At 37.8% G+C, this 23,867-nt stretch overlaps 1 protein-coding gene across 1 annotated transcript; it reads left to right on the top strand.

Moving 5' to 3' along the window:
- The first annotated feature begins 363 nt into the window (after positions 1 to 363).
- Positions 364 to 23,293, top strand: evplb (envoplakin b). Its single transcript, XM_028454810.1, has 21 exons — positions 364 to 487; positions 4,159 to 4,258; positions 5,090 to 5,244; positions 5,402 to 5,525; positions 6,847 to 6,978; positions 7,084 to 7,125; positions 8,228 to 8,389; positions 9,179 to 9,286; positions 9,375 to 9,470; positions 9,536 to 9,646; positions 11,090 to 11,391; positions 11,470 to 11,567; positions 12,554 to 12,726; positions 12,824 to 13,002; positions 16,052 to 16,190; positions 16,282 to 16,475; positions 16,548 to 16,698; positions 18,021 to 18,104; positions 18,186 to 18,305; positions 18,396 to 18,488; positions 18,595 to 23,293. Exons 1-21 carry the CDS (start codon positions 453 to 455, stop codon positions 22,153 to 22,155), a joined length of 6,159 nt encoding a protein of 2,052 aa, XP_028310611.1. The 5' UTR covers positions 364 to 452; the 3' UTR covers positions 22,156 to 23,293.
- The last annotated feature ends 574 nt before the right edge of the window (positions 23,294 to 23,867 follow it).

The following is a 23,867-nucleotide window of genomic DNA, read 5'->3' as shown; positions in this document are numbered from 1 at the left end:
CGTTTGTCCACATTCCTTCTCAGTTGTCTTTCTAGAGTCGATGAGTGTCTGAATTGAATGATAACACTTTTATTTCAACACCCACCTCAGATATAATAATGTTTAGATATACGCATAGTTGTTGCAAGTTTGAAAGAAACACTTTACACTCATTTTAGGTGACAGGTTTTTTTCGTGTATTTAGAAAGAAAAAAAAATGGGAGAAATTTTTTGTCTGTTTTCTTAACTTTGGTCCTTGAAGTGTGAATGATGTAAAAGTAGATCTAAAGGCACCGAAGTCATGGAGCGTGAGGCCACAGGTGGCTGGAACAGGTCTGCCCAGTCTACCTTTACTGACGACACACCTGTCAGCCTGGGAGGAGCTGAGACAGGTGGACTCTCCTTAACTTAGCCGAGACTCCACCAGAGCCCAGGAGGGAGACAGAGACTCAGGGTCTCCACGGCCTCCCAAGATGTCTTCGAAAAAGGACTTCCTGAACATGACCAAGTAAGAAAGGGAGTTTCCCTCGACTGTGTGTCTAAAGTTACTGTCTGTTGTTCTCTTGCCGTGCACATTCTTTTTCTCTGTTTGGTTTTGGTTGCCATAAATGATCAGTTACGTTTGTATTAGCTGTTGTGTTCGCTTTGTGCTGCAGTAATAACCACTGTTACCAGTCGTGCTATAGGAACATAGGAGCAGCTGTCTGAGTGGGAGAAATGAATGAATCCTCTTCTAACTTGGCATGTTATTTCCATATGTTTGCTACGTTGGCTGAGAAGAGAAAAACACTTGTACAAATAGCACACATTTGAAAACAAATGTACACAATAAGCTAAAAAAAATCTATACAAATAGCAAAACACTTTTACAAATGTTGAAACAAATGTGCAACGGTGCATTGTAAGTGTAAAAGTAATTTTCTTCTTCTTCTTCTTCTTCTTCTTCTTCTTCTTCTTCTTCTTCTTCTTCTTCTTCTTCTTCTTCTTCTTCTCATATTATTATTATTATTATTATTATTATTAATAATTTTAATGCCCTTCCCGGGGGTGCAATTACATGTAATTTGGCAGGACGGTATAGTTTGGTGAAAAGTTCAAGGTGTAGGTTTTTGATGCAATTTCGGGACTCGCTAGCAGTTTGTTTTGACATTTTGTAAAAGTGTTTTAATTTGTTGCGTGAAATCATACGGAAAGGGAGGGCCTGAGTCACCGGAAGTAGGAGCGGCAAGCTGTAAAGTTGCCATTGTAAATCTGTTTCTACATTTGTAAAAGTGTTTTTCTATTTGTATGGTTTTTTTTTTTTTTTTTTTTTAGATCATTATGTGTATTTGTTATCAAACTGTAAATTTGTTGTGGAATTTGTGAAACTTTTTCGTTATTTGTATTTAATTTTTTTTCATAATTATGTGTATTTGTTTTTTTAAAAAAATTGCATTTTTGGTATTTGTAAAAGTGTTTTGCACTTCTCAGCCACAATAGTTTGCTCTGATGGTTTTTTTTCTGTTTGTTTTGTTTTTTACCTGCTTGTCACCTTACCTGACTCCTTTAGTGACTTGTTTACCCAGTGGGTGTATCACCAGAGTTGTCAGATTCATTAAACCCATGACTGATGCATCTCTTCAGGCCTCCTATGGGTCTCTTAGGCTGATACTGAGTCTAATCCAGACTGAGCTGTGTTGTCATTGCTATGTAGTGGAACCAGTGTGTGTGAGAGTCCAGGGCCGTGTCGACATCATTTTGTCAGTTCCACGTTGAGATAAACGGGCTCAGTGTTTATTGCGCAACCTGGAGCGAAGCCTGTTGAGAAGGTGCTTATCTTTGGAGACACTGATTGGTTGTCGCTCACAGGATTGACAGGAGGTTGGATTGGCTGGAGGGAGCGGCAGGGTAGGGCAGGGACCTCCATATTTGTCTTATTGCACTCAGGGACACTCCCAAGGGGAAACCAGTGTTTGTTCTGACATGACTAATCGTGGTGCAGGCAGGACATCCCAGGAAGGAAGTGGAAAACATGACAGAAAAGATTAGAATGAGTATTATTACAATGAAAATTACTACCATAAAACTGTCACTCAAGCATGCAAATTATTACTTAACTAAGTCAGGAAAGCCTGAATCACCAAGTGAAGACAAGAAATGTGCAGTATTTACGTTTGTGTTTTATTTGGCTGAATAAACTAAATCATAAACAGAAAATTGTACATGGAATATCATTGATCATATTTGGATTTTGGACCCAGATGTGTGCAATGTATGCATCAACGTGGTGCAATTTTATTGATAGTATTTATTCGTACAGTTGCCGTACTGACAACCCCCAGTGCTATTGGTACGGTTACCGAAGTACAAGTACATTGCGTCTTAGTGTTAGGGTTAGGTTATAACTCAGTATTGCAACAATTTTTAGGGTTAGGTTTAGGGTAAGGTTTAATCTTAGTCACGTGACCTAAACTGGCCAAATAGTGCAAGTTCCTCATAAACCCTGTAATACAACTCAAGAAGGATTAAACAAAAGACAGATTTGACTCAACCTGAGGTAAAACCTCATTTAAAAACCATTTAAATGTAAATCACAATAAACAATGTGCTGCTGATAAATCTGGTTAAATTGAATTGAATGGTGCTTTATGTGATGTCAAAAGAATTGAATCCAACGAGACACAAAAGCTCAATAAATTTGTTACAAAACGATATAACAATACAAAAGTGTCAATTTTTAAAAGATATTTTCTAGTTTGATTTTTGCACCAATTATTAACTAATCCCTCACCCTAACAGGACAATAGGTGAGTAGTCAGTGTATCAATGTTTACCCTGAATGTGACTCATGCATCCGTATATTCACAGCTGGGTGGATTCTCAGCAATTGTTCACCAAAAAATGACGAGCTCTTATTTAAAACCATGTTGTGGTGAATTTTCCACTTCAAAGTAACGTTTAATTTTGTCATTAATTTTAATTTATTTCAATTAAATTTGAATGAAAATGACACAGAGAGGATGTCCGTTTATATTTATCTATTACAACAGATGAAAAGAGTAAAAACCTTTATCCAAAATTGCCAATTGTTAAACCAGTGGCTGCGTAGCTGTAAGTGATGCAGGTAATAAACATAAGAAGGATAATTTAATATACTGTACAAATGCAATAATACAAAAAACAATATTACAATAAACAAAAGATTTGATTCAGATGGCTTTCCTTCCAGAAAGAACAAACAAAAACAAAACAATTGCATATAATACTGCATACACATACTTTTTGTGTTTGAAGGGGAGTGGGTAACCTCATAAAGAATGTTTAAATTCACATTTCCTCTCATTATTTAACTGGTTTACTACCGTCTTGTTCTGGGTGTCGCCAGGTTTTGTGCCATAAACGACCTACGTCTGATTAAAGCAAGTTTAGAGGAAGAATAATGGATTAATGTGTCACTTGTGTAGTTGAAGTTTGACTTGGTTTTACCCATAAAACTGACATCTAATAGAGTGATCTCATAATGGAAAGCGGCAAACCCATCTACTCAAACATCATAAAACATTTAAAACGTAGGTGGAATGTTCAGGCTTTAACTATAGAAAGAAGACGCCGAAGCTGTTTAACTGCTGTAAAAAATACCTTTTACTGTACTTGAATGAATGGTACTACAGTGAGCTATGAAAGGAATGCAGAGCATTAACAACTGCTATAACATCAATCAACTATTGGCACTAATGTCAGACTCCAGCTGTTATCACCTCCAACATTCATTCATTGAAGCAGAGCTGAGGGTGCAGCCCACTCAGATTCACGGCACGAATCTGTACATCGCAAACACTTGGAGAACATTCCTGTTGTCTGCAACTCCCCTTAACGCTGCGTAACTTTGGGTGTGTCAGCCTCTCATTGGCCTGGGTATCTAAAATAAGGGGGATTCATGAAACTAGTTTCAAGTGACTTTGAAAGTCTCAATTATTCACACAAAGCCTGGATTATGTCTTGATTAACAATGATGCGTCTATTGACTGAACAATAGCGGAAATTCTGGTAATTTGCCTATTGAAATAAATATTTAATGGTGACGTCGAATAAATGTAGGAGAAAACTCAGTCCCATTCTTCTTTCTGGTATTTCTGAATTAAAATGTATGATTTTTAAAGTTTTTTTTGCTGTTGCTGATGCCGTTGTGTTTCTGTGCAGGAATCAGGCCAAAGACCTTTCTTCTGTGGTGGCTCGCATGCAAGCAAATGCAGATCAAGTCGAGAAGAACATCCTGCTGACCGAGAAGCTGCTGGAGGAGGTAAGAAGCCACACAGATTGTGTCCATTCATGACAGCATGGTACCATAATCATTCACACTTTAGAGGCTCATAAGATATTTCTATCCCTATTAATAGCTGTACACTAGGTCTCATTTTTCTCGAAAAATCGCAGTGAAACGCTCGATTTCATTCCAAATCTGGATACAACTCGGTGGGGTAATTGATGAACAATGTCAATTACAAACCGAGATATAAAAATACAAAAATTAATTTTTTATTTTTTGAAACAGATCCACAATGAGTATTTTGATGCGTATGCCTTCCAAAATGTAATAGAATCTTCTATGGAGTCAGGTTTATCTTTGTTTAAAATATTATCAAAATAAAGTAATTTTGACGTAATTCTGCTAACAGACAAACTAATAAACAAACGCTGGGGAAAATGTTACCTTCTTGTCACTGGCAGGAATTACAGTATTATTATTTTTTGTTTATTATCTGATGGTTTTAATTGTACTTTGTTTTATTTAATATTTTATCTTTATTATTATATGTTTTGTTTTCCTCTTATTCACTGTTTTTAATTTCTCACTTCATTTCCTCATTCATTGTTTTTTTTTGTTGACTTTACTGTCTGTAAAGCACCCTGTTTTTGAAAAATGCTATATAAATAAAGATTATTATTAGTAGTATTATTATCGTTATTCTTGGCTGAGGTAATGACATCTTTTCCCAATTCTCATGTCTTAACAGCACTGTAGACGTCAGTAGATCAGAGTTAAATCACAGTTACAGGAAACAGTCAAGTCTTTTTTTGTGCAAGATCTGTGCCATTAACCCACCAGACAAAATGTAACTTGTGTTTAAAGGACATTGAGAGAGACGATCGAAGACAAACTCTGATCCACCAGAAGCAGAATGCAACCAACCTGGCCGAGGCCGAAGGACTCCTCAAAAATCTTTTCATGGACGTGGACAAAGCCAAGAAGCTGCAGCACCCGCAGTACAAAGAGATCGAACGAGAGTGAGTAAGAGTGATGTCAGACGCCTGCCAAAGCAGACGCACCAAACTTGAAACGTAGCATACCATCAAGACGCCCTCGCCTCCAACTGTCAGTTTCACATTTCTTTCTCTCACTCCACTGCCTTCATCAACTTTGAGCACCTGTCTTTGTTTGCAGTGTGAGTAATCTCCATGACCGCTGGGTCAAGGACTGCGCAACCTACAGAGAGTTGTACGACCAAGTTCAAGACCTGGCCCCAAAAGCCAAGATCGGGTGGGGTCCTCTGCTGGATAAAAAACTGGTCAGATCAACCACTGAGTCGCTACAAAATTTAAAGAGTAACTAAACCCCAAAACCACTCTTTTCTGCTGAATACCAATGTATTTGGGTATAGTAAAATGGTAAAAGGACTTGATTTATGTAACTCTTTATCCCTACACTGAGGTTGTCCCAAAGCTCTTTGCATATCATGGTTAACCACTGGAAGCAACTTAGGATTCAGTGTCTTGACCAAAGATATTTCAACACATAGACCGGTATAGACTTGGATCAGACCCCCAGCCTCTTGATCAGTGGACGACCCCTCTACCACCTGAGCCACGGTCGCCCCAGTGGCTGTTGATTGATCCTGGTCCAACTGAACTCTATGGGTTGAAACCTGGCTATTACAATTGATTTCTGCTATTGGCTGAGAACAAGATCATGTGATGTTTTGGGATCATCTTGCGTCACAAACAAGCACTGTTAGCTCCGCCCCTTGTATAAAAGCTAGCACCTGTGGGCTCTACAATCTGTGTGAGTAGGTTGGTTTGAGAGAAGAGTGAATAGAGGTATATTGAGTAATGAGTAGCTAGTTAGCATAGCATAGATCAGACATAGGCAACTGGCAGCCTGGGGGCCACATGCTCTAATTTTGAGTGACCCCTATAGTTAATGTGCACAAAATGACTTAAAAAAAACCATACAAATTTACAGAAATATACACTAGACAACATAAATAAACAAAATGATTCCAAAAACAAACAAAAAGCCAACAAAACAAAAAAACAGCCACACAAATACACAAAAAGTGTCTCCAAAATTACAAAATGACAACGAAAATACAGAAATTGACTTACAACGCATAAAACAACAACTGAAACGAAATGAGAGGAAAATAGGCAAAATGACTTCATAAACACACAAAGTGAAAGTAAAAACACACAAGACAACCACAGAAAGTGCAAAATAAGAGAACAATACGCAAAACCACCACAAAAAAACTTAACAAAACAATAAATTACACCAAAAACTCATTGTTCTTCCCTGTATTCATGCTCAGAACTGTGATTATTCTAAACGCTGGCATGAATGTTGATAATTTGGCCAAAAATTATATTTTTGTGGCTCCGCTGTGGTAAAAGTTGCTCATCTCTGGCACAGATCGTTCATTGGAGATTTTATAGTATATACTGGGCGTGTCCTAAATGCTCCAGGTGCCCCGCCCATAATCAGTGCATTTTTTTGAATGTCCCTCCTAGTGGCAGGTCAGGAGAAAACAGGGGTTTAGTTACTCTTCTAAGTCAAAGTGTGTTTGTGAGTCACAGCTACACACAGAGTTCTCTGTTGGGTGACGTTTACAGAAACAGTTGAAGACGGAGGATTACGGGCCCAAACTGTCTGATGTGGAGAAGCAGATCGCAGCACATAATATTCTGCACCAAGAGATCCAGGCGTACAACGAGCAGCTACAGCCCAGCACCACCACCTCACCGGCACGTGCACACACACACACACACACACACACACACACAATCACACAATCAGCCACATTGCACAGGATTAACCCTCACCTGTTTATTCATCTCTTGTCTTTGCAGGAGGAGTACGACACTCTCAAACAGAAATACGCTGAACTAGTTGTGAGTTGTTTTCGTATTTGTTGGTTCTCAGTTTTCAGTGTCTTTCACTCTATTGATAGTGTCCTGATTAGGGCTGGGTGATATATCGAGATTCAAGATACATCGAGTTTTGTATTTTGGTGATATAGAAAATATAGTCTATATTGACATATATCTTTTTTAGAGCTTATTTTGTTTTAAAATACTCATTTTAGGAATCACTGCTTTCATTAGTTGACCACTGAGTGTGTTCTAACCCAGACCTTTCCCTAAACAAGCCACACTCCAGATCTCACTCACACGTGCTGTCTCTTATAGTCGTCTGGTTTGTTAGGGGAAGATTTGTGCAAATTTGTCTACAAGCATGACATTTGGTGTACTTGCAGTTTTTGACCTGCTGAATTGGAATCTGCCGGGCGCCGGAGCCAATTGTTAAAAGGGTCGCTATATTGGACAATTCAAAATGGCCAGCAAAAGGTCATATAATTATACACACATTTCTTAGGTTCTGGACCTCAGGGATTTTAAATATGATGCCTATTCGACAGTAACTTTGACTGACATCATCATATTGGAAAATCCACTTGTGAATATTTAACATTGAACATTTATGACCTAAAATCTCTTTATTTTACAACATAGAAGTCTGACATCCCAGATCAAGGTATCCTTAATTGATCAACTAAAGCAACAGTTTGTTAATAAATGTGTCTGTGTGGCATTTTGCATTAGCAAATTTAACTCTGAATTTTCTTCTTGGCCGGACTTCATTTAAATTAAAATGATCGAGATCTATATCGTATATCGCCATTTTGAGAATAAATATTGAGATATGAGTTTTGGTCCATATTGCCCAGCCCTAGTCCTGAACCATTCCTGCAAAACTATGGGTCTTCTGCTTATTTATCAGTCAACCAACAGATAAACTAAGCCAACAAATGTATTGACCAAACAACAAACTCACCAGTGGATCTTCCAGCCAATCGATTGAATGACCAACACACAAACACTCGATTAATGAAGCTTGTTGAATTTTTTTTCCTTGGGCTTTGTTCAGGTTTTTACCTCCACTTGTTCCCTGTCAGCCTGATGTAAAGTGTATGAATCGTGTGTGTGTGTACAGGACAGCTCTCAGCGCAGACGCAGCCAACTGGCCTCTCTGTACGACTACATGCAGAGCTGCAGTAAGGAGCTCGTCTACCTGTCCAGCCAACAGGAAAGGATTCTCCAGAGAGACTGGAGCGATCGCATGGTCGACCCCTCGGGGGTCCGTATGGAGTACGAGGTGAGATATTTCTTACCTTTGTGACACATTTCTTTATTTTTCAATGTCTGTGAACTATTTTCACTTTTGTAGGCCCTGACACCCTTTTGCTTTAGTTACTGTACATGTCTGGTTTGAATGTTGACACACTGCACTGTTCACATTACTGTAATTGAGTTGCTTTTATGGGTACTTGTACTTTGTTCAGTGTATTTCTAAATCAGTCATTTTACTTGTACTTAAGTACATTTTAAAAGGAGCAAAATAATTAATTACATTTCTACGTTCAACCGTTACTGAGTAAAGTATTATTTTCTGTTTTCAAATGATCGACGGACGTTGTGAAACTACAAAAAATTAAATGACCAGACAACAGTCAAATGCATCACATTGTAGCCGACCAATCAGATTAAACGTATTTTAATTGAATCCATTGATGTTATTTAATTTAAAAAGAGAATTGTACATTTTGACAAACCTTTTATTTTATACAGATCTCTTTGTGGAAAATAAATTAATTTCCAACTGTGCAAGATTTGGTCTCTTCCTTTCAAAGTTTATAGAGTAAACATTTTGGTTTATTACCAAAAATAAATGTGGGGCCGTGAAAGTAACTAGTAACTTTTACTTTAAGTACAATTTAATTGAGCTACTTTTTACTTGTTCTTGTAATTGAGTAAAATTTTAATCAAGAGGAAAAGAAAAAAAAACTTACATTTTATTATGGATTCTTATCGTCATAAAAAAGCTCATTGGGAAAAAAAATATACCTGAGGATTGCTCACTAAGTTCTTCTTTTGTTTATTGCAGAAATTTAAAAACAACGGACTGGTGGCTCACGAGCAAGAGATTAACAAGCTACAAAATGAAGGAGAATATCTTGTTGAAATGAAACATCCTGGATCTTCACCTATAAAGGTAGCGAGATGAATTACAGTAACTACATTACTACAGTAACTACACGTGGACTTTGCCACTTACAACACTGGTCTTGGTTTTTCCTCAGGCTCACAGCACAACGGTCCAGACCGAGTGGCAAAGCTTCCTCAACCTGTGTTTGGCACAGGAGGCACATCTGGAGAACATCGACAACTATAAGAAGGTATTTGCCTGACAAACAGGGCTCCAATGCTAACGCGCTCAGCTCAACACGTGTGTTTGATGCAGTTCCAGCTGGATGCAGAGCAGTTATCAGAGTCCCTGGACAGACTCCGCCTAGGTCTGGATCCAAAGTCTCTGAATAACAAGAGCAACCCTGAGATCCTGCTGTCACTGGAGGTACAACCCTGACCCAGAACACACCTCACACACTTATCTGTCAATGCAATTCATTCATTCACAAGCCATTTAACATTCAGTAAGTGTAGAGGCTGTTTGCGTTGCTGCCGACTCCACTGTTCTTTAAGTTAATTTTATAATTCCGTTTTTTTTTATATTTCATTATAAAAGCCCAAGGAGCTGGCCTTAGAAGAAGCTGGAATTCATTTCACAACCTTTTAAACTAGTTAAACCCTCAGACTTCATTCATACCATTAGTTCATTTACCTTCTAATAACAGGCTGTACTGGTCCAACCAACTGCACACACACATGGCTGCTGTACTTTGCACCTGTAAACTGTTCAATTTAGATTTTTTTTGTTACTTCTTCTATTTGATTTTTACTGCAGCAAAAGAGGTAACAGTTTCACTGGCCTTTATTTATTTGTTTGTTTGTCTGTTAGAGGGATTTTGACAGAATTTTATCCCAAAATAGTGCCATGGAAGATTCCATTAAATTTTGAAAGAGGATCCGGTTTAAATGACTAATTCTGGATCAGTTTAAAAAAAAAATTTCTATCTCTCCTCATTGTCACAATTTCTAAAATGTGTATATAGATGGATCTTGAGGAGATTTCAAAGTTCAGTTATATCACAATTTCTTTTTTTTTTATAAAAAGGGGGGTCTTCATACATTTGGACCTACTGTATATTTATTAATGGGAATATAAATTCCTTCCAAGTTTTTAAAGTGTATATAATCATGGTACCATGATCATAATCATTGATCTAGAACAGTGGTTTTCAAATCTTTTTAGCTCAAGTACCCCCTTTCTCTTATTTATGATCCATGTACCCCCTTCGTCCAACTACAACAATTTGGTCAGAATTCTATGAAAAAACATCTATAGAGCATACTGATGGAATAAATGAGTGACACATTTTAAAGAATCTCATTTTGTAAGTAAGTGGAATGAAATGGTATTTAGTGCCTCCTGAATAAATTTATTTCTATAGTTTTTTAAAAAAATCATTTTTGGTCATCTCTCGCCTGGTGTTGGACCAAGACTGAGCCTTGTATTTTCATTTCATGTTCTAATCAATATCATTTCTATCATCATTATTATTATTTTAATTTTAACTAAACATAAAAATGATAAAACTTCATATTCTTAATGCTTTCATTTCTAAATTTTACACTTTCTTTCTCTCAAGTTCCCTGTGTAGTGCCATCGCGTACCCCTAGGCATACACGCACCCCCATTTGAGAAACACTGATCTAGATAACTGCCAATATCTGGCAAAGATGAGATTTAGCCGAAGTTTGCACTCTCTGTGTTTTTGTTTATTTACTGACGTCTAAAAACGGTGCTTCGCTCATTTAAAACTCTGTTGCAGTTGAAAGTATTTTATTTCCCAGGATCCCAATGATTCTGACCTCCTTTATTCAAAAACTCCTACAGGGAGATGAACCAGCTCTGAGGAGGAATGATCAGCGCCTGGCTGACCTCAAGGAGCTCAGCAGCCGCGTGGTGCCGTTAAAGCTACGCCGACTCCCTGTCTCCAAGCCCACCACTGCCATGGCTCTGTGTGACTGGATCGATGAGGAGGATGAGGTCATACGAGGAGAGCCATTAATCCTTAGGTCCAACTCTGACAATAAGAACTGGGAGCTTCAGAACAAAAGAGGAACCATCAAAACCCTCCCAGGAGCATGTTTTATAATCCCTGCACCGGACACAGAAGCCATGGAGAAGGTGAACAGGTAAACATTCTCACCTGTTTTGATGATTTCCTAAAAACTAAAGAGGAATCCAAAAAAACGGTGCCTGTTTGTTCTCAGGCTGGAGAGAGAGCTGCAGGACCTGAAGAGCAGCAGATCTGCACTCATGGCCTCACTGAGGAGCCCCTCTGTGGAAGTGGTTCGTCCTCAGCGAGCAGGTAGGATACATCCATCCATCCTTCCATCCATTCATCTAGACTAGCTTATCTTGATCAGAGCTACAAGTAGTGGAACCTAATTCTTCCTATAATAAACACAAAGCAGAATGAAAAATGTTCTTATTTTGAATATATAGAATATGGAAGCTTTATTGTCATTGCACTGATAAAACAATACATTGTATACAATACAATCATCAAACAGCAGAAAATTTAAAAAAATATGTGGTCATAAAGAGAAGTAAATAGTATTGATTTTGAAAGTAACAACTTTAAATCGAATTTACTGTTTTGAAACTGAATTTAGTAACTTGTAAATTGTATTTTTCCTCTTAAAAAAAAAATAATTTTAAATATTTCTGCTTCTCAAATTCAGATTCACTGCACGCTATTCAATTTCACTAGACAGAGACACACTTCTGCCCGCGAGGTTGAGCAATCAATCACTGACTTATGGAACTCCTGTTGACGTCTACAAAATCTCCTTTTACGGCCCGTTGAGGGTGTGAACATAGATTTATACTGTACATAATAAGGCATTTATTATAAATATGTATATAGCCCTGAAAAAAACTTCAGACTAGTAAAGTTGCACAAATCTCAGCCCATACAAAAGGCACAACAGTAAAAGGCACATGTAAGTTAAAAGTATAAAATATAGCCTCTTCCTTCCCACCATGGTGCAGTTAGAGTCCCACACTGTGTAGCTGTAAGTCAGTGTGGACTCTATTGTGCTCCGATTTGTCTAACTTTACTATGTATATACGTTTGTATATAATAAATACCATACATGTAGCTACCCACATATTTTTGTTTGTAATGCACATATGGTTGAGTTAAAAAAAAAAGTTAGTTAACGTAATTGTTGAGTTGGACTTGAGCTCGTATCAAAGGAAAACCTTCTTAGCTCATAAACCAGAATCTTCCATCTGAAACGATGTATTGTTATGTTTTGTCGAATTTTGAAGGTTTTTTTCCTTTCACAGTGGCTGTACAAAGTGCACCAGAGGATCCCAGAGCAACCGATCTTGCGAGGGAATTAGACAGGATTAATGACTCCCTTGAGAAATGTGAGAAAGACATCCTGAGCCGACTGAGGACTCCATTAGACAACCGCAGCCCAGCTCCGGACCTGGAAAACAGGCTCAAAGACCAAGAGGTGATCCCAAAGTTCATCATTTATGCTTTCATTGTTCAAGCTTTAGAAAAACAGCAAAGCCATTTGTTTAGTAATTCATAAAACACTGGTTCTACAGAAATCTGTTCAGAAAGTGAGGAAGTTGGAGTCTGAGAAAGCAGCTGTTCAAAGAGAACTGGAGCCCATTCTGTCAAAGAAACCTCTGGGACCAATAACCAGCACCCTGCCCCTGAAACTCAGCGCTGCCACCAACAAGACCAACGACATCAACTTACTCAATGATCTCTACAACACAAAGTAAGACATAAAAAGATTAGCCTTGAGTCTCCAGCTCTGTTTGACCTCAGCAGTAGGAAACTATGACTGTTGTTTTGGTCTATTAAGACACAATTAGGCCTAATTTGTGCTAAAGTAGCTCTCTTGACAGAGTTCAAACCTCACATTTCTGGAAGATCTGGACAGTAATAACCAGTGTTTGGAATAACGGCGTTTAAAATAACGGCGTTAGGTAACAGCGTTTTTTTTTTTCAGTAACGGGGTAATCTAACTAATTACGTTTTATGCCGTCACAACACTGTGAACGTTACTGAATGTTAAATCGGGTGCATTACATACAATGATTGAATAAACTGTTATCTGAAAGCACCTCTGGCTTCATACGCAGCTGTAGTGAGGAGGTGGGTTAAAAACAAGGTGAGTGATTATGATTGGCTAAGGCGGCGTCATGTTTCATGGTAGCCAATCAGAGACAGTGTTTTTACACACGTGCCAGCACACACGCGCCACACACACAACCACTACAGATTTGATGAAACAGCAGAGATGGTGAGCGTGGAGCAGTCTGATGAAAAGTTGGCATTTTTAAGGTGGCGATACAAACACTACTTTAAGTTAATTATGGTCAAAGGCAAGAACGTACATGTGAAGTGTACATTATAACCAGGAGAGAAGACTTTGTCGACATCTGTTGTAAACAACTCAAAGTTAATGAAGCACCTCACAACGACACGTGCATTTTAAAAAATATGAATTCTTTGACAAATAGCAACTTTTTTTTTTTTTTTTAACAGTAATGCAAATATTTACCTTACTTGGTAATGAGTTACTTTTATTATAGAGTAATTCAGTTACTAACTCAGTTACTTTTTGGAACAAGTAATGAGTAACTATAACTAATAATTTTTTTTAAAGTAATGTTCCCAACACTGCTAATAACAGTGTTGTTTAATGTTTGAATTTCTTACTGCTATCCTAGCTGCACACAAACTATTCCATGATACTTTCCATTCTAATTACTATAGTTTTGTCCCTGGAATGCTTTCATAGGATACATTGCATCATAAAATAATTTTGATGGCCAATGCAATAAATCATGAATACAGAAACATCTGTTAAAGACATAGTGCAGGCCTCGTATGTTTTCTAAAAAAAAAAAAAAAAAGACGTAATAGGTAAAAAAAAAATTGCCGCTCAAAGGTTTGTTTTGATCTCTTATTGACATTGTTCCCTACATTGCATTGTGGGATGTGGATGTGTTTTAACTTCATTCTTGCCATGATTTATTATGTTTTTCCCAAAAAACTCTGGATTTCGCAATACATTTCTGCTGTTTTCACGGACTGGAAGTGGCGTTAAAACAATGGTGGATGTTTATTTTGGGGCTTAGTCGGAAGTGTCTGAATCCTGCCTAAATGAATCCAGAACAAAAATTGTGTCAAGCCAAACACAGTCCTCCTTGTCTGGCAAAGAAACACAATAAATCACGGTTAGAATAAAGTAAAAACACTTATGAATCTGTCTACAGGACTCCACATTGTGTGAAACTTTTCCCAAAATGTTAACAGTGTTTACAATAGAGATCAAAACAAACTATTTAGTAGCAGTTTAAACCTTTTACATCCTTTTTGTAATTTGTTTTTATCAATCAACCAAGACTATATTTATATCTAATAAAAAAAAAGAAGTGGACTGCTTGGGTTCAAGAAAGCCTGATTGAATAAAGGCTATTACTCTAAACTTCAGCTTTTTTTCTCCTTTTGTAACATTTTTCCATAACTAAAAACTTTTTAATTATTGGTGTAGAAGATGTTTTGTTTCCAATAGTTGAACTGTGTGATGGGCCGATTTTATGAAAAGCTGTAACCTACACCTAACATCATTAATAGTGTTTATTTGGGGACTTTAAATCCATTGAACCCGCAATAATAAAAGTCTAGTTCTGCCACTTTTTTTGGATGAAAAATCTCACTTCGATAAAACAGATCAGCAAAATAGCTTCCAAAGCAATTATAACCTTAGAATAATACAGGTAATAATGTAATTGACAATGAAACTGAAGTTATTTGTAGTTAATATTGTTTAGATTAAAATACAGTCAGTCTGAAAAATGAAGGTATTTTACCAAAAATAAGGGACAAGCTAAGAGTAACAAAGACAGGATGCCTATATTCTGAGTTTGTTTGATTTAGCTGTTTATTTGAATGTTAGTAATTACTTTTGTCATTTATAAATTAATGTTGTTCCATCGTCAGTCACTCCATATACAGTAATCATTCCATTCAATTCATATGGTTTTGGCTATTGCTGTCAAACTGGTTCTTCATATTTAATGGAGAACTATTTACCAAACCAGTTACACCTTATTTTTTCATTCCACACTCCAGCTAGATAGTATTAATGGCCTTTCAATTTGAGTCAAGTTTTATTCATTTTCTTAAAAAAAATAAAAATAATAATCTTTATTTTTCTGGATTTTTGATTGAGCAGTCACACAAAGCATACAACACAATTTGACAGATAAAATAAAGTAAAGAGATGCATGTGAACTTTACAAGTCCGCTTTCTTCAAACAAAACTCAGAGAGAAATAAAAAAAAAAACAATTAAATTAAATAAAAGAAACCCTGGAAAATCAGAGAATGTTTCTTTGAGGTTCAATCACCCACTTTTATATATAGGTTTCAAAAATAATATAATGAAATAAAATAACAGTGTACATAGTTTTATATATCAACATATATACCCGCATACAATACTTAAAAATTCAATTTACCACAGTTACAGTATATATTCAACACATTTACAAATTAAACTTAGATGGACATACAGAAATTCCGTAGACAACTTGGGAAGCTTTTTTTCTGCTTATTTGCCACTAAAACATTTTTTCTACATTCTCAAAAGTTCAAAAATATACAATTCTTCTTTTATGTTTTATTAATTTTCAGTGTAAGCATAAACGTAATAGTAACACAATGGTGTAATAAACTTTTAGGCCAAGGTCTGACCCTGTGTGATGGATGGTATGGATCAGTGGATAATTTAATGCCTCTGTCTTTTTAATTCAGAGCGATGTCCTCTTTGTTCCTGGAGAAACAAATAACGAAGGTGGATAATATTGTCTCTGAATTTGAGGACCAACTGGTTAAAGACCAAACCATCCTCGATCAGCCCAACTCTCTCCAAAGCCGCAGCCGCTTTCTGCAGGTGCTGTACTTTATAAACCAAGAAAACATTTGAAGTGTGAATGTCCCTGAAGCATTGTTTGGAATAATCTTCTCATTATGTTGTCAAACAGGATATTCGCAAGGATGTTGGCTCGAGGAAGGATGATCTGACTAAATTAGGCAAAGACTTGGACCTGACTCAGCAGGCCTCCCGCTCACTGCTTCAGAGCTTCAATGAGTTCTGCCCTGACATCCAGCGGCAAGAGAAGAAGGTGAAAGACTTGAATAACCGCTACACAGGCCTCAATCAGCAGCTCCAGGAGAGGTGAGAGGAAAACACAGCAGCAGCTTTAATCCATCCGTGAATTTTCCTAATTACTCCTACATTTTGCTTCAGGTTGGATCTTGTCAAGCAAGCGACGAATAAAAATCAAGATTTCCAGAATGCTGCACAGTCGCTGGATTTTTTCTTGCTGAACTTACCCAACAATAAGCTGAAACCCACTGATAATGTGACACAGATAGTAGACAAGCAGAACTCCCAGAGAGTAAGTGGAAGTGGTTCTTTTACAGAATGCCTCTGACTTCTCTAAATCAGTGATTCTCAAATGTGGGTACGCGATGGCATGACAGGGAGTATGAGAGAGAGGCAACTCAATGTGCTTTACATGATCAAAAAGTGCAACAGAAAACATTCAACAGCTTAAAATCAATAAGAACATTAAAGTCGGCAAAAAATAAATGAAATAAAATCATCAGTAAAATCATTTAAAATCATCAACAAACACATTACATCAACAACATGACCAAAAATCTCCCTCTCAATCACACGCAGTAGAGAAAGAGAACCTTTAACTTTGATTTAAAAATGTTCACATTGGATGCTGACTTCAGCTCTGCTGGCAGTTTGTTCCACTTCTTTGCAGCATAACAACTAAAAGCAGCATCACCATGTTTACTGTGAACTCTGGGCTCCACTGTCTGACCTGTGTCCATAGATCTGAGAGACCTGCTGGGTTCATACCTGACTAACATCTCACTGATGTATCCTGGACCAAAACCAATTCACAGATTTATACACCAGCAGCAGAACTTTAAAGTCTATTCTGAGGCTGACTGGGAGCCAGTGTAAAGATTTCAAAGAGAGAAAAATACTTACTATTACCAGCAACACACAAAATGACAACAAAGAAACACTAAATTAGAGAAAAATACACAAGATCACTACGATTTACATAAAAATAACAGAGAAACATACAAAACTACATAAGAAATGACCAAATGACACCGAACACACACACTGAGAGAGAATAATTTAAATGATACCAACAACACACAAAATAAGAGAAAAATATACTGAATAATAAAAAGAACAGACAAACAACAGCAAAATATGCAAAATGACACCAAGAACACACAAAATTATAGAAATGATCTTGACTAAAACATGAACTGAAAACACAAGGATCAGTCTTGGTCCCACATCAGGAGGGAGAAGACCATAAATGATAAAAATTATAGAAATAAATCTATTCAGGAGGCACTTAATACTGTTTCATTCCACTTATTTACAAAATGAGATTCCTTAAAATGTGTTATCATTCATTCATTCCATCATTATGCTCTATAGTGCATTTTAAGTCAAATGTTGTAGTCAGACAAAGGGGGTACTTGGATTCAGAATTAATCAAAAGGGGTTGGTTTTAGAACCACTGGTCTAACTGAACAATGACTTCTCTTAAAGTTAAGGTTTTTGTAAATTGTCTTTTTTTTTACAGACCTCATTAGCAGTTATAATGTGTTTTTTGCAAGACTTTTAACTTTCTACATTTTCTGAGAAATCCTTACAATTTCTGTTGTTTTTTTCTAGAAAGTGGTGGAGGACATTAGCAGGAAGTCGGATGATCTCGATCGAGTAATGGGTCTCTCCCACGATCTGCAGAATGTCTTAAATGTACGTTCACTTTGCAGTGTTTGTGACAGTATGAACGCATTAAGTAGATAAAGCAGAGGTATTTGATTTGTTTTGTCACAGGATTATGAGAGCAATTCAAACACTTACCGGGGCACTCTGATTTCCGATGACGATGACAGCGACGAGGAACCGGTTCCTAAACGCCAACCATTAGCGCTGGCCAAGGCTGTACAGAGAAAGGTGTACTTTCACACAAGTAACTGAAATATATGCACTAAGTTGTCTGTTGTCTTTATTTTAATCTTGTTTTGTCTTCTGTGTTTACAACAGGAGAGAGATTTACTGAATCTTTACTCTGAGGTGTATGCAGAGAACAACCAACTGCTCAATCAACTTGGAACAGCCAAAAACATTGTGGCTAGGGTAAGATGTCAACAACAAAAAAGAAAACATTTAAGTTGCTATTTTTAAATTAAACATTTGCTAGTTTCTACTTCTACTAATAATTCCTTATGTTCTTTGTGTGTAGAATGATGACAAAGTTAGCCGGGTAGTGGTCACTCAGCAGCTCCAGCTCCAAAGCCAGCAGAGGGACCTGGTGGAAGTTGATGGAATGAAGAAGCAGTTAAATGACGAGATTACCAGGCGTAGTCATTCTGAAAGAGACCTTGAAACATATCATAAGAGGTTTATATCTCTGAAGGCCAGGAAAGGAGTGGAGAGGTTGGAAGAAAAGGAGGTGGTGCACTATTATCGGGATCCAAATTTAGAGGTGGAACTGCGGTCGCTGATCAGTCAAATTCAGAATGAATCAATAAAAAGGTCAAAAATGCAGTCGGAGATAGAAATCGTCAATGAGAAGATAATAAAACTGGAGTTACAGCTGACCAAAGTTGAGCCAAAACTTGTGACCAAAATGTTTACCGAGTATGAGAGAGACCCTCAGCTTGAAAAAGAGGCAGTAAGAATCAGGGAAGAGATTCAGAGGATACGGATGGAGCTCGAAACAAGAGATACTGAAAAAATTCAAGTGACAAATGAGTACACACTTTTGTCCCATCAGAAACAAAAAATAAAGGAGAAGATTGTCAAAAAGGAAGTGGTTAAGCTTGAGAAAAACCCAGAGATGTTGAAATCTACTATTACCTTTAAGACCGAAATTTCAGAAATTGAATCCCAGTGCAAGTCCATTAATGATAGCATTTTTGCCACAAGAAAGGAGATCAATAATCTAGAGAGGATCATTCCCACCATCCAACCAAAGATTGTCTCCAAGGTTGTGACTCAAGTACAGCAAGACCCAGAGCTCCTTGAAGAGTCAAAGAAATTGCGCATTGCTTTGAAAGAGGAGAAGAATGAGAATGCTATCTTACTAAGGGACCTAACCACACTTCAGCTTCATTACAGCGAAGTGGAAACCATCAAGCAGAGAGTGGACATTAAGGAGGTTATCAATGAGATATACAGGATTGATCCTGAGACAGAACTGGAGCTGGTTCGCCTGAAGAAAGAACTACAAGATTTCACTAGGAATCGTGCTAGCATTGAAAAAGAAATTAATGCAGTGATGACATCTTTGACAACTCAGCGTGCTCAGAAACCAAAAATTGAGTTTAAAGAGGTGACCCAAGAAGTAGTCAAAGAGGAGAAGAGTCCAGAAGTCATTAGAGAATTACAAAGGCTGAACAACCAAGTCAACCGGTTACAGCTCAACTATAACACTACCTTGGAGCTGCTCACCCATCTACGAAAAGAAAGAGATGAGTTAAAAACAGAAAAGTCTAAAGTTGAGACAAAGCTTGTCACTAAAGAAATCATCAAATATGAAAATGATCCACTTTTGGAGAAAGAGGCCGACAGACTACGAAGAGTTGTCAGAGAGGAGATTCAACAACGCCGCACTTTGGAGGAATGTGTTTTTGACTTACAAAATAAATACATCACCCTTGAAAGACAGAAGCCTGAGGAGAAAATAGTAATGCAAGAGGTTATTCTTGTTCAGAAGGACCCGAAGCAAATCCTAGAGCACGAAAAGTTAAACAGGAACCTTGATGAAGAAATGAAATCCCGCAGAAAATTTGAATTAGAGGTCAGACAGCTCAGAGCCCTGGTTCAAGAGAAGGAGCGCACTCTGGCTCAGATGGATGAACGTCAAAAGAAGATCCAAGTTGAGTCTGAGCTCCGGCAGATCAAAGCTCGCATTCTTGAGATAGAGACTACTCCAACACCTGTTGAAGAAAAAATAGTTATTGAGGAGATCCTGAAAGTGGAGAGAGACCCTCAGCTGGATAAACTCACTGATGGTTTACGTAAGGATATGGGGGCAGAAAGCACCACCATCAGCCGCCTTGAGAGAGAAATTCGCAACGTGATGCACCAGTTAGAAATTCTAAGGAAGGAGAAGTCAACAGAGAAGGTTGTGTACAGAGAAGTTGTTCGAGTTGAGAAAGATCCAGCCGTAGAAGCTGAAAGGGAGCATCTCAGAGATCTAGTATTGCAAGAAAAGAATCTCAGACGGAACTTGGAAGATGACATCCAAAACATCAACATTAAAGTAAATAACCTCATCACGACTAAGACTGTGACCTCTACAGAGGAGACCACTCTCATCTCCAACAGAGATGCTCTACAAAACGAAAAAGACGACCTCCTCAAGATGCTACGAATGTTGGAGGCTCAGCGACAGAGCATCACTGTAACTTTCCAGCAACAGACCAAGTTGGTGAGCGAGAGGAATCAGATGGTACGACTGAAAAGTCAAAAGAGCACAGCTGAAGTACAAATGCTAGAACAAGAGATCCTAAAGGAGAAGGAAAAAATCCACCAGAAAGAGAAGCTGATTATTGAACTCCAGGGCAGCATTCAGAAGGAGGATCATAGTGAAACTCATACTCGAGAGACAAATCTGTCTACAAAGATCACCATTCTGGATCCAGATACAGGAAAGCCCTTGTCCCCCTATGAGGCCTATGCACAGGATTTAATTGATAAAGAACAGTACATTAAGCTGTCAGAACTTGAGTGCGACTGGGAGGAAATCACTTCAGCTGGTCCAGATGGGGATACGACCATTTTACAGGATCGCAAAAGCGGAAAACAGTACTCAGTCAAAGAAGCTATGAAGGCTGGTCGTTTGACGCAGATTGAGCTGACACGCTACAAGGAAGGCAAAATGCCCATTTCTGAGTTAGCTCTTCTTGTTGCAGGATTGCAAAAGCCTGTCATTCCACCTGCAGTAATAAAATCTCCAACCAAACCCTCCCCACTAAGCCCAAGATCTCACTCCAAATTCCCACCACTGAGCCCAAGAACTCCCAGCATTCCTCTTTCCCCACTGAACTCCGTCCCTTCATCCCTCAGAACTTCCTACCCCAATCTGAGCATGCAAAATAGCTCCAAGTATGGTGGTAGTTTAAACAACCTCAGTGGTTCCATAGGCGATGAGTCTTATCCAATTTCAGGAATATTTGATACAACCACTCAAAGCCGTATGTCTGTGAGAAGTGCCCTCACCCGCAAACTCATCGATCAAGAAACAGCTCTGAAGCTTTTGGAAGCACAAGCAGCCTCCGGTGGAATTGTTGATCTTACTAAAAAAGACAAACTCTCGGTCCACAAGGCAGCAGAACAGGGCTTGATTGACACAAGCCATATGTATAAGCTCCTGAATGCACAGAAGGCCTTCACTGGAATTGAAGATCCAGTGACCAAAGAGCGTCTTGCAGTTGGCCCAGCGGCACAGAAAGGATTCATTCCTCCAGAAAATGCCAAAAGGTACATGGAAGCCCAATACCTGACCGGTGGGTTGGTGGCTCCAAGCAAAGCAGGCCGCCTTTCAGTTCAAGATGCTCTGGCAGCTAATCTTATCGACAGCGCAACAGCGAAGGAGCTGGAAGACGAGACGCTGCACTCCAAAGAGATCATAGACCCAATCACCAAAGAAAAGATGTCATACAAACAAGCAATGAACCGGTGCACGAGAGACACATCCACAGGACTCCTTCTGCTCCACGCAACTTCTACCAATGCAGCTACTACACCATCTTACTCAAACTACCGGTTCAATTCTCCCAATAATAGATTCTTTTAAACCAGTGTGTTTTGTTTGCTACAACTACGTGTGCTGAATGGTGTAAACAAACTGATATGGGTGAGTGGGTTTTAGGTGGAAGTGTACATGTTAGTTGTTTATGGTAGTATTGTTGGTCTGCTGCTATTATGTGGGTAATATTTTTATATTGTAAATGGTTATTACAGAACTCTGAAAGTAAACCTGTCACAAAAATGTCAAATAAATTATACAGCCACAAAATAAATGTCTTTTTTTTTGTTGCATATTAAGTGTCATTTTGATCGGATGTCGGTAAATTTTTGTGACCGTTTCACCGAAAAGGAATTTGTGCTACATTGAAAATTGTTGGAAACGAATAAAATGTTGGATGAAAACACCTTCCAATAAGTTACTTAGTCGTCTGATGAGGTTTAGAGTGAAAAATGTTACAACTTTGTACAAAAATCGGCTACTATTAACCCTTATTTAAACTAGGATTTACAGATGTGTATACAATTAGGTGCAAAAAATATAAAATGCGGCAAGACTCTAGTAAGGCATAATCTAGTAAGGTGTATCCCTAAAATCTAGTTAAATAATGACAAATACATTAAATTTGAGCTAATAATGCAGTAAGCCACAAAAAAGGTGACAAACAAAAAATCTGATGTATGGTTTTACGATGGCATTAAAATAACAAATGTTAAAAAAAGGTAAAAGGATAAGCAATAGTAAGTCCCAAAAAAACTAGTGACAATTTGACAAGCACACTAAAACAGTAGTTGGAAAGCAGTAAGGCACACAAAAAAATGACTCAAGTATAACAAACACTCAAATGCCGAAGACAAAAAAAAATTATTTTTAAGTTGAAGCAATATAAGTTGAACCACACTCGTGAAATGATGGAAGTGAGGCTGCAGTAAATCACAAAGCGTGTGCAGGATGTGCATCAAATGTTTGTCCAACAGCAACACTGAATATGAAGGCAAGGCAACAAATGGTAATAGAAGCACAAATGGCTTCTGATGGTTTCAGTATGTATGTAATAATTGGCAGCTTGTGTTTGTTTCCCTTGATAACTGTTGTTATAATACCCGACTGGTGCTAATGGCTTCAACCATGATAATCAGCTTTTGTGCATTTTGTTCAAATCGACCCTGCAATTACTGCTACATGCCACATCCACTGATAAATAAAGCTTTCCCTGCCAATACATTTAAATGCATTTTGTGTTGATTCAAACAGTCTGATTTTTCTTAATTGTTTTAAAAATGAATAAAATATTAAATGACACAATGGCTACCTTTGCACATTCTCCATGTTGTTATTTCTGCTTAGAGACAGTAATGCTGTGGAGAAAAACACATTTAACCACGAAAACATCCAAAACCCTCATAAGATTTACACCACAATTATTATTTATTTTTTTATTTATTTATTCAGTTTATTTCCGACATGGTTACATTCACTTTTTTTACATTTTTTTTTTTTTTTTTGTACATGCCGAAAAAGGAGATGAGAGAAGCATTTTGCTTATCTGGGTCCCGTCCCCTGTTTTGTACATCAAAAATTTACATGGGTTTACATGTCTCTCTGGTCAAACATTCTTAGGTTGTTCTGAACAGTCCTTTTTTGTGTAGGATTTATTCTCATCTGTAGTCAGTGTTGTCTTTTTTTTTATTTTATTCCTCCTCCTCCCTATCGTTGTTTGTGTTGGCCTTGTTCCCTGTCAGACGTTGTTTGCATTCCTC

The sequence above is a fragment of the Gouania willdenowi genome, chromosome 8 (genome assembly GCF_900634775.1).
Source record: "Gouania willdenowi chromosome 8, fGouWil2.1, whole genome shotgun sequence".
Classification (NCBI taxonomy): domain Eukaryota; kingdom Metazoa; phylum Chordata; class Actinopteri; order Blenniiformes; family Gobiesocidae; genus Gouania; species Gouania willdenowi.
Note: the sequence above shows the minus strand (reverse complement) of the source record. Positions and strands in the feature narration are given on the sequence as shown.

Excerpts from the sequence above, each read along its gene's own strand:
- evplb (XM_028454810.1), top strand. The coding sequence starts at position 453 with ATGTCTTCGAAAAAGGACTTCCTGAACATGACCAA. Across the intron at positions 11,392-11,469 it reads GCCATGGAGAAGGTGAACAG|GCTGGAGAGAGAGCTGCAGG; the intron begins GTAAACATTCTC and ends GTTTGTTCTCAG. Across the intron at positions 16,699-18,020 it reads ACAAGCAGAACTCCCAGAGA|AAAGTGGTGGAGGACATTAG; the intron begins GTAAGTGGAAGT and ends GTTTTTTTCTAG.